This window comes from Rhincodon typus, chromosome 32 (genome assembly GCF_021869965.1).
Source record: "Rhincodon typus isolate 14 chromosome 32, sRhiTyp1.1, whole genome shotgun sequence".
NCBI lineage: Eukaryota > Metazoa > Chordata > Chondrichthyes > Orectolobiformes > Rhincodontidae > Rhincodon > Rhincodon typus.
This window is the reverse complement of record NC_063363.1, coordinates 7,575,939-7,587,030: the sequence shown is the minus strand read 5'-3', so window position 1 is coordinate 7,587,030 and position 11,092 is coordinate 7,575,939. Positions and strand designations below refer to the sequence as shown.

General features: G+C 40.9%; 1 protein-coding gene across 1 annotated transcript; it reads right to left on the bottom strand.

The window, feature by feature from the left end:
* Window positions 1–865: 865 nt before the first annotated feature.
* LOC109929805 lies at window positions 866–7,289 on the bottom strand. The gene is made up of 2 exons (XM_020529390.2): window positions 7,165–7,289; window positions 866–3,453 (listed from the first exon to the last, which is right to left on the bottom strand). The coding sequence occupies exon 2, from the start codon at window positions 3,405–3,407 to the stop codon at window positions 2,766–2,768; it is 642 nt and encodes a 213-aa protein (XP_020384979.1). The 5' UTR covers window positions 3,408–3,453; window positions 7,165–7,289; the 3' UTR covers window positions 866–2,765.
* Between the last annotated feature and the right edge of the window lie 3,803 nt (window positions 7,290–11,092).

Sequence of the window (11,092 nt, the reverse complement as noted above, 5' to 3'; positions counted from 1 at the left end):
TCGATTTTAACCCCACTTAGGTTAAGGAATTAGAATTATCTGATATGTGTGAGTTCTGGCTCAGTGGGTTGCGACACAGTCCTAGGCTATAAAAGTTGAGCTGATTCTGTGATGGAATTTTGCACTGTCACAGATGGGATGTCATACTCCAGGTCTATCTGCTATCTCGGGTGGATGTTAAATCTTCAATGATCCCACTCAGAGAATAAGCAGTCTCCCCATATTACTAGTTAATATGTACCCCGAATAAATTCCACTTAAAAGCAGTTTGTTGTTTGTGGAATCTTGGATGCAATTTTCATTGCCTACATTACCAGAGTGATTCAACTCACAATAAATGATCATATTGTTTTCCTAATTGCTTCGAACATTGAAGAAATCTACTGTCCTTATCTGAGCTGGCCTACACATGACTCCAGCCCTACAGCAATGTAGTTGACTCTTAATCGTCCTCTGAAATGGACGACTAAGAGAGCTGGAAGCATCAAATTGCTCCAGGGAAATGCACTGTGAGTGTACCACATGACATGGACCACAGAGGTTCACAAAGATGCTCACCTGTGAGGGCTGCTTAAGGAATGTTTGCCTAACCGGCAATTCTCATACCCCAAGAATAAATAAAACAAGAGACACCTTTATCTTAAACAGTTGTCTCATCAAAAAGATTGCCTTGCAATTTTTTTATTCTTCAGCTTAGATTTACTCCATCATTTTTAAACATAATGCCTCACATGCAAGTCACCCGAGGATTCAAAGTTGCTGAGATGTCCTTTATATAAGCAAAAGGAAAATGTTTGGGCAAGAACTTTTCACAAAAATTGTGTTCCTTTACCTGGATTGAGTTGTAACAACATTCAACACAAGATTTCTGATTTCCTCTGACATTTTAATGCAGTTTTACAATATACACAGTGGCAATTCACAATTGAAAAGCAACTCAAAAGTGTAAAAAGTGGTACATCTTTAAAAATATGCATGCTACACAACAGGTTATTTTGAGCATTGTCCTTACAAATTTATCTCTTCAGAACTCAGAATTTAATTTTCACTGGTAGCAGATAAATTAATTCATGCATGTAAAATTCCTCTATGAATTGTTCAACTGTTATTTTAAACTACTTATAACTACAGTATAATTATAGAATCAGATATTCTCAGACGTTAACATTATACCTGCTTAGTGTAAAATGTAATGAGTATTAGTTTTCTTTTTGACAACAGAAGGCAGCTTAGTTGAAACTGTAAACACGATATTGCATATGGTACAACATTGTTCTAATATTTTCACACCTTGTATCATTAGACTGTAACATGACACAGAAATGCAATCCTTCCATTGCAGTTACCACAAGAGCATCAGCTTTTGTGTGTTTTAATCTGCTACAATTTTCTCACTCCTTCCCCTCCTGTTGGCGTATAGATCCACATGTAGCGAGTAGCCATTCATTATGTGTTACTTATAGTCAGGGCTCACCATTTCACCAAGGTGGCTGTCACAGCTAAATCTTTGCTCTGGAATGGTCAGATGAATTGGACTGGATTGGTGAGCATGAATCGGGATGATTTTTCTTCTCCATGCCCAAAGGTGGATCAAGCAAGTAGCAGAATCCAAAATATTACTCCATCCGAAGTTACTGAAGACAACACATAGCAAATTGGTCCTAAACATCCTTGGACTCTATGGGATGGTGACATAAGGAATGGTGTTACTTATCTTCAAAGCTTTTTCGGTACTGACTACTGTTAGTGTATTTGTGAAAGTATCAAACATTTCTAGTGTGAATTCACTCATGGAACAGGTGCATCATTGGCTGGGCCAGCATTTATGACCCATCACTAGTTGCCCTTGAGAAAATAGTAGCGAGTTGCCTTCTGTTCATGTACTATAAGTTGACCAACAATGTCTTTACGGAGGGAGGTTCAGGATTTTGATCCAGCAACAGTGAAGGAACGGCGATATATTTCCAACTCAGGGTGGCGAATGGCTTGGAGGTGAATTTCCAGGTGGTAAAAATTACTCACAGAGCAATTGTAGTAAATAAAGATGGAAGAAAACCTCTTTGGCATTTTTTTGCTGTATTTGACATTGGTTAATGCACTCAGTGAGCAGATGGACAGGCGTGCACTTAGGTGGGCAAGTACCACATTACAATCATTGTGTCTATAATTCCACAACATTTCACCAAATAAGAAGGAAAGCAATGTCTCAAACATTGGCAGAAATGCAGCAGCAAGTATAGCAACCAGTTTATAGGAAAGGATAATTTATTGGGAGGATATAATACATAATTAACAAGATAAGCTCATTGACAGAAATCATGAAGACGTGTGTGTGCCAGTATCTGCAATATAAAGAAAATCTGTGATGCAGAGGAATAATGCTAGAAATGTAATGTATATGTGTGAGCATGTGCACCTTTATGTGTATGCACGTGTAAATGCAGATAAAGGAAGAGTTAATGAAACATTTGGAAAATTGGGCTGAAAATAAATATCATGAACCTATCTACCCAAAGGGAATTATTCTGCTATTGGCTGTTGTGATAAATGCACCAGCAATACAATCAAATGTGCTTCTGGAAAGAGTCAGAATTGATGGATATTGTGAAAAGTAGACAAGCTGGGTTTAACACTGAAGAAAGCAGATTATTGGATGGAAAACCATTTTCTTGTTCCTGGTGTGCTTAATATTAATAGAGAAGGAGAACAGAAATTAGCTCAGTCCGAAACAATGATTAGAAACAAATTACCACTGAAAGAACTTGTTATTTTGTTTTTTTACAAACATGTTTGCTCATAAAAGGGCAGATGACGTTCTCACAACCCCAGCACCTGTGGACTGTGTGGGATGAATCTTTTTGATAACCACAGACATCACACTGATCCGTGACTTTCGCATTCTTGGCTGCCGCCTTTTCATGTATCAGCTTCTTCAGATCTTTCTTGACCTGGTCATCCGCGTAGGCGATATCCACCACTGTGATTCGTTTGGGATTCCAGATGCAGTCTTCTTCTTTCCCACTGGGAATGAACAACATCCCGCATTTTGGTGGGACCCAGGCAGTATCGTAACCATGCTGATGCCAAGTTTTTTGAAGAGGATGATTATCTGTATCTATTTTCTTCACTTTACCAACTCTAACTTTCAGCTTGAAGACCACTTTGTCACACGTTGCTGTTTGCTTGGGATATGCTTTTGCTTTGGTCACATCTCTGCTAACATACACCCCTGCACCTAAGAGTCCATCCTGGGATGGTACAAACCCTGACTGTATTATACTTGCAGCATTGTTTTTGTGGGTCCCATGGTACATGGTATATCCTCTCCCATTTATAAGCTCTTGTCCTGATTTCAAGTGGCCATTATCCTCGTGGATGACTTGCCATCCATAAAACTCAATGGACATTTTCTCTGAATGGAGTTTATCTTCTTCTGTCACTGTCTTGTAAGACCTGTAATGGGAAACATTGAAATGTATTGCTAGGATCACACACATAGCTGGAATATACTTCCATAACAAAACTAATGAATGATTGCAAAATTAGGAATTGGTACATTTAGACTTATAGAGAGATCAAGTGAAACCCCTTTACAATAGCTGTGCTAAGTTTATATGTTTACACTGTCTGGACTTTTATGAATTAATTTCCTGACATGTAACAAAATATGACATCATGCTCCTCCTTATTATTTTCATCTGTATTCTTGTTTCAGTACATTCAGGGATAGAATAAAGTCAATTTTGAAATGAAATTGCATTTATGTAGCACCTTTCAAGGCTCAGGAATCCCAATACTCTACAGTGAATGATGTCATTTAAAAAGCTTTCATTCCATAGTGTAGGAAACACAAGAACCATTTTTTACACAACAAGCTCCAACAAACAGCAATGTGACAGTGATCAGATAATCTGTTTTTCAGTGTTGGTTAGGGGACAAAAATTGTCCACGACATCATGAAAGATTCCTTTGCCTTTCTTCAAAATCTTCCCTTTCCAGTCTTCCTGCTCTTCAGAGGGACCAGACAGGATCTCAGTTTGACATCCCATCCAAAAGACACTATCTGCAACAAGGCAGATTTTCCTTCATTATATATACATTTAGGGGAGGCAGTAATCTAATGATATTATTGTGAGACTATTAATCCAAACACTCAGTGAACATTCTGGAAACCCGGGTTTGAATTTCACCACGACAGATGTGGAATTTGAATTCTATAAACAATCTGGAATTAAGAACCTACTGATGACCATGAAACCATTATTGATTGTTGGAAAAACCCATCTGGTTCACTAATGTCATTTAGGGAAGGAGATCTGCCATCCTCATCTGCTCTGGCCTACATGTGACTCCAGATGCACAGCAATGTAGTTGACTCTAAACTGCCCTCTGGACAATTAGGGATGGGCAATGAATGCTGGCTTAGCCAACAATGCCCACATCTTGAGAATGAATAAAAAACAGTGAATAATGGTCTATTGAATCCACTCAGTTGACATCAACCACTGTTTTGGGGATCTTCCTTTAATACTAAATGAGGAAATCACTCTATGAGATCCAACCATTAGTCGCTGACCCTTGCTGATGCTAGGTTTTAACTCCTGGTAGTGTCTAGATGGTTGGTATATTCATGTTTGTTGAACAGGTTGAGAGATATTTTTTGATTTCCTTGGTAACAGGGAGCAATCTCACCAAGGTCCCTTGTTCTTAACTCTTTCCATTAGTTTCTCTCTACTTGGCCTATCAAATCCTTTAATTCTCCTAAACACCAGAGTTAGATTCTATGATCAGAGGATACAAGACGAGACTACATAATCTGTCCTATGGCATTCATGTTATCTCATAGTCAATAGCAAAGGTCTTTTCCCTAAGGTGGTAGAATCCAAAACAAGGGGCAAGATTTTTAAGGTGAGAGGAGAAAGATTTAGAAGGGTCGTGAAGGGCAGCTTTTTCACACAGAGGGTGGTTCTTATGTGGAATGAACTGCCAGAAGAAGTGATAAACGCAGGTACATTTACAACATTTGGAAGATTTTTGGATAGGTACAGACAGGTTTAGATGGATATGGACTAAATGCAGGCAAGTGGGACTGGTTTAATTTAGGAAACTTAGTCAGCATGGACAAGTTGGACTGAAGGGTCTGATTCTGTGCTGTACAACTCTATAACTCCATGAACATCTGACCTTTGCTGAAGAACATGGGGAAGCCCCGGAGGAGAAAGGCAGTCAAAATGAGATAAAACCATGCAAAATACACATACCACAGGGAGAGTAGTACAGGAACCAAGTTGGGATGAATATAGAAAGTTGCAAAGACTGGTTGAAAAATGGTAGAAGAGGAAGGGATTTTTTTGTTTATAAATTTTAACAGGGATGTGCATGTCCCTGGAAAGACCAGCAGTTGCTGCCTGTCCCAAGATGTGAGATCATTTAAGAGACCAGTAGAGAGTAAAACTAAGACAACAAGGTGCAGGGCTGGATGAACACAGCAGGCCAAGCAGCATCATAGGAGCAGAGAGGCTGACGTTTCGGGCCAGACCCTTCCTCAGAAAAGGGGGAGGGGAAGGGGGTTCCGAAATAAATAGGGAGAGAGTGGGAGGCGGATAGAAGATGGATAGAGGAGAGGATAGGTGGAGAGGAAACAAACAGGTCGAAGAGGCGGGGATGGAGCCAGTAAAGGTGAGCGTAGGTAGGGAGTTAGGAAGGGGATAGGTCAGTCCAGGGAGGACGGACAGGTCAAGGGGGCGGGATGAGGTTGGTCGGTAGGAGATGGAGGTGCGGCTTGAGGTGGGAGGAGGGGATAGGTGGGAGGAAGAACAGGTTAGGGAGGCAGGGACGAGCTGGACTGGTTTTGGGATGCGGTAGGGGGAGGGGAGATTTTGAAACTTGTGAAATCCACATTGATACCATTGGGCTGCAGGGTTCCCAAGCGGAATATGAGTTGCTGTTCCTGCAACCTTCGGGTGGCATCGTTGTGGCACATTGCTATGGATCTGGAGTTACACAGATATTTTACCTCTGTAAAGGACAATAGTGGACCAATTGGCTTTTTCCACAATTGATTGTAGCCATTATCACTCTGACTGAGATTAAGACTAAATTCTATCAGGCAAGGGATGAGTTGGTGAACTCATGTTCCCACACAGTGGGGATTTTGGATAATTAGTCCAGGCATATTTCCACTGGCCAAATAAAGTCATGGTCTCAGATTGATAGTAATCACAAACAAACATCTATGAGTGCCGCACTCACATGTGCAGCAAGTGGGGTCCGCTAGCAGAGTGATGCCAACAGCTTGGGTTCAGTTGCTGCACTGCCTGAGGTTTTGTTAATTGATTCACAAGATGTGGTCACTGACTGGGCCACCATTTATTATCCATTAATCATTGCCCAGACAGCAGTTAAAAGTCAGCCATATTACTGTGGGTCTGGAGTCACATGTAAAAACCTGACCAGATAAGGATGGCAAATTCACCCCCACCCCATCACCTCCCCCCACCCCCAAAGGACAAGAACGAACAGGATGAGTTTTTCTGACAATCGACAATGGATTCATGGTCATCATTAGACCCTTCTTTCACCTTCTCAACCACTCACCTCAAGGTATCCTCAGGTTAAACCACCATCAATGACCTCTTTCCAATAAGAGAGTGGGACTATGGCAATTTCACTTTTACTCTGGAGAAGTGGAGAGACTTATTTAAACTAGGTTGTGTCATAATAGATTTGGCATTTTAACATTCCATTCTCCGGTCTTTATTTGGAGCAGAAAATATCCGCCATGCTACAAATCAAACTTCTGCTGTCTCTTGTCTCCTTACAACAGCCACACAAAGAATTTCCTATTCGCTATAACCTCTTCATTTTCACCCATCACCCCCAACTATTTTTTTAAACTTAAAATCCCGTTCAGGAAGCAGACAATTAAAATATCCTGTTCTGCTGTCAACATTGAATCAGATCAATTTGTCTCTAAGTGTGGAGAAAGTGTGAGTTACCACCTTCCCATTAATCGTGAAAAATCAGCAACTAAATTAATGAGATAACACGTTCATCCAGCTCTACACCTTGTTATCTCAGATTCTCCAGCATCTGCAATTCCTACTATGTCTGATACTAAATTAATGAGACGGATTTGCAAAAGTTCCAATTAAAACTCTTTACCTCCAGCTCCAGCTAAACTTCTCCCGACAGTTTCCTGACGCGGAAATCGAAACGAAACCTCCACTGAGCAAGAATTCACTTACTTTCGGTTCTGTCGGCAAAGTCTGGGGAATATGTATTTTGTGTGTGTGTGTGTGTCGAGTGTTGATGACGTTGAGTTGAATTTTAAATGTTTCAACTCACTGTAATTCCTTTTCAGTGCTCTGATTATGCTCGTCTTCTCCTGCGATTTATGACTTTATCTTCTGGTAAAGTGATGTGCAAAGGAAGCAAGGGCTTTGTGAGAGAAGAAGACCTTTCTCACACCTTTCAATGGGGTTTGGAGTGAAATGTAGTGGAGGCAGGTTCATTGGGCATTCCAGAGGACATTGGGTGGATAGTTGGATGGAAAGAGTGTGCAAGAGTATGAAAACAAAGCTGGAGATTGGCACTAGGTAATAGGACACAATGGGCCAAATGGCCTCTTCCTGCCCTATCCAATCCTGTGATTCACCTGAACAGTATTGTTTGTTTCAAACAGCATTTCCAGGAGGAAGTACATGTCGGTGTAAATCAGTACTTTTCCAGTAATGCTGAGATGTTTTCTGTCAGCAGAGTGGCTCAGTGGTTAGCACTGCTGCCTCACAGCACCCATGACCTGGGTTCAATTCCACCCTTGGGCGACTGTCTGTGTGGAGTTTGCACATTCTCCCCGTGTCTGCATGGGTTTCCTCTGGGTGCTCCAGCTTCCTCCCACAGTCCAAAGATGTGCAGGTTAGGTGGATTGGCCATGCTAAATTGCCCGTGGTGGGTTACAGTGGGGTGAGTCTGGGTGGATGCTCTGAGGTTCAGTTTGGACTTGTTGGGCCGAAGGGCCTGTTTTCACACTATAGGGTTTCTATAATTTCTGTGCATACCTCAGGTGGTGAGTTATGAAATCCTTTAGAATAAAAGACTTGAATTTTCCTATTATGTCTTTTGTTTCCAGCTGGAAGTTGAAGCAAGTTCCAAAGATACATGCTTTATTTGGCGAATAAGGAGTGCTAGAGATTGTCTTGGAACTGGTCAAAAATCCAGACTTGAAAGATCGACAAAGGACCTGGGCCAGGACTTCAGAGGAGCAGGAAAGCTGACGTTTCGGGTCTGGACCCTTCTCCAGCTCCACACCTTGTTATCTCAGACTCCAGCATCGGCAGTTCCTACTATCTCTGGGCCAGGACTTGATGCCTTTCACTCGAGTTTCCTGGTTCTGCCGGCAGCTTTATGATATTAATGAGATTTGAAATGACTTGTCTAGAGGCACGTAATACTTCTGGTTTGGTTTAGTTTTTACCTATTTCAATGGGTTATGAACTTCTCCTTTAAGACCCTCCTGAAAAATCACCTCCAGTGGCAAGCTGCTTCTTTGGCTCTGCCCCCATTTTTAATTGTTTCTGTATAAAATGATTGATGATTATTTTCATTGTTAAAGACATTATATAACAAACATCATTTTTGTTGCATTATGTTCCAACCTTTTAATTAATTGTATTGTCTTGTTTCTGTAATTATTCCGCCCCAAATAAACAAAGATGCTTAAATAATGCAGATGGCTGTGATTCCATTGCAATCAATTAAGAAGCAAATTGAGCCGCCCAATGCTTTGTCCTGTTGAGATTCAAAATTGATTGACTGAGAAATGTTCAGATTTGCTTGTCAAGGCCTTCAAAACCAAATCTACTTCACATGCTTGCAGAGTTAAAACAACAATTCATTTGAAAATGTAATCACTGCAAATCTGAAATCAGACTAGATAATGTGGGAAATTGGCTGCAGGTTAATAACAGAGAGAGGACAGGTTACCATTTTGGGTCGAACCATTGTCAATGTTGCTCTCCAAAACATTAGCCTATTTCTCTTTTCAGATGCTGAAAGGCCACCTCTTGTGAATTTTCCAATGGTTCCTGGTGTTATTACAGGAAAGGCCATTTAGGAGTGAAATGAGGAGAAATTTCTTCATCCAAAAAGTGGTGTGCACGTACAATCCTCTGCCACAGAAAGCAATTGAGGCCAATCAGTGAATGTTTTTAGAAATGAGTTAGATATAGTTCTTAGGGCTAAAGCGTTCTCAAAGTATATGGGAAGAAAGTGAGAACAAGGGACTGATTTTGATGATCAACCATTGAATGGTGGAACAGACTCGAAGAACTGAACTGCCTACTCCTGTTCCTATTTTCTATGTTATTCCCAATTTTTGCCATTGAAATAAGGGAGTGGAAGACTAAAATTAGAATGAAAGCATTCGGGGTGATGGCAAGGAAAGTTCCTTCACATAAAGGGTAGCTTTCTCCTGTAGCTTTCTTCACCAAATGCTGTTAAGGATTGGGTTGGAGAGTGGTCAATCAAAAAAAATTCAAAACTGAAAGTAATAGATTTTGGTTAATGAAGAGCATTGAAGACTGTGAAACCAGCGTGGGTAGATGAAGTTAAGATAGAATTAAAATACATCTTAATGGAATGATGGAGCATGCTGAAGGGACTGAATGTCCTATTCCCGCTATACTAAGTGTTATAAAACCACTTCCATAATTTCTCATAACAACTACTGATGAAAGACCACATGCCCAAAGCATTCACTCTGTTTTTGTCTTCACAGATGTGCCCTAACCTGCTGAGTATTTCCAACACGTTCTGTTCTTTATTTCTGATTTCTGGCAGCTGCAGTATGTTGCTTTGTTTTTATATTTGCAACCGGATCCCATCAGCAAAGAGCAGGCACGTTCAGTGATTTGATATCAATGCTGCATGGCACGTATTTTTCTTCCTCTCAGACTCTACAAGTGTGAGTTGGAATTTGTGTCAAATTGTTTGCTGAATGGATAGCAGCCTGAATCAATTCCTGCTTTCAGGATATCAGTGCAAGATAATGCAAAATGCAGCATTTGGCAGGGACTGTGGTCATAACATGGGCCTGAATTTCTATTTCTGTGGAGCACTTGGACCCTAGTGAAAAACAATATGTTAAGTGAAATGAAATTCTGCAACTCAAAAAGTGCAAGCAGGTGATCCAGCTTTTAAAAGTTTTTAATGTGGAATGAATATTAGTCATCAAATAGTGAGATGGAGGAAGACGGTTAAAATAATTAAAGAGAGTCCAATGCAATCTTGCCTTGTAAGACTTTTTATACAGCATATCCAAACAGCATATAATTCCCATAATCTTATAACGTGATTGATGAGAAACAAAGGGTGTAAAAAAGTCATGGTATAGAATCACCGAGTCTTACAGTACAGAAGGAAGCCTTTTGACGCATTGGGACCGTTCTGGCTTTTTGCAGAAGGTACCCAATTAGCATCCTGTTCTTTCCTCATCACCCAGGGAAAAAAAAATCTCTTTTCAACTATATATCCAATTCCCTTTCGAATGTTACCATTGAGTCTTTTTCCATCACCCTGCTCATGCAGTGCATTCTGGATCGTGACAGTTCTTATGACATATTGTTCATTTGCCCATTATCTTGAATTCGTGCTCTCTATCGACCGTGGGGTTCGGTTAGCTCAGCTGTAGTGACACAGTGTGATGCCAAGAGTGTGAGTTAAATTCCTGCACTGGTAGAGGTTAGCTGAAAGTTCTGCCTTCACAACCTCAGCACTTACCTGAGGTTTGGCCGTTAAACTGCCACAAGTTGTGTCTCTAATGAGGGACCAACCTAAGGCTTGTTAGATCCACATAGTCAAAACTCCACATAATTTGACCAGAGATAGTAGGAACTGCAGATGCTGGAGAATCTGAGATAACAAGGTGTAGAGCTGGATGAACACAGCAGGCCAAGCAGCATCAGAGGAGTAGGAAAGCTGACGTTTCGGGCCGAGACCAAGGTGGGACCATTTCTGAAGAAGGGTCTAGGCCCGAAACGTCAGCCTTCCTGCTCCTCTGATGTTGCTTGGCCTGCTGTGTTCATCCAGCTCT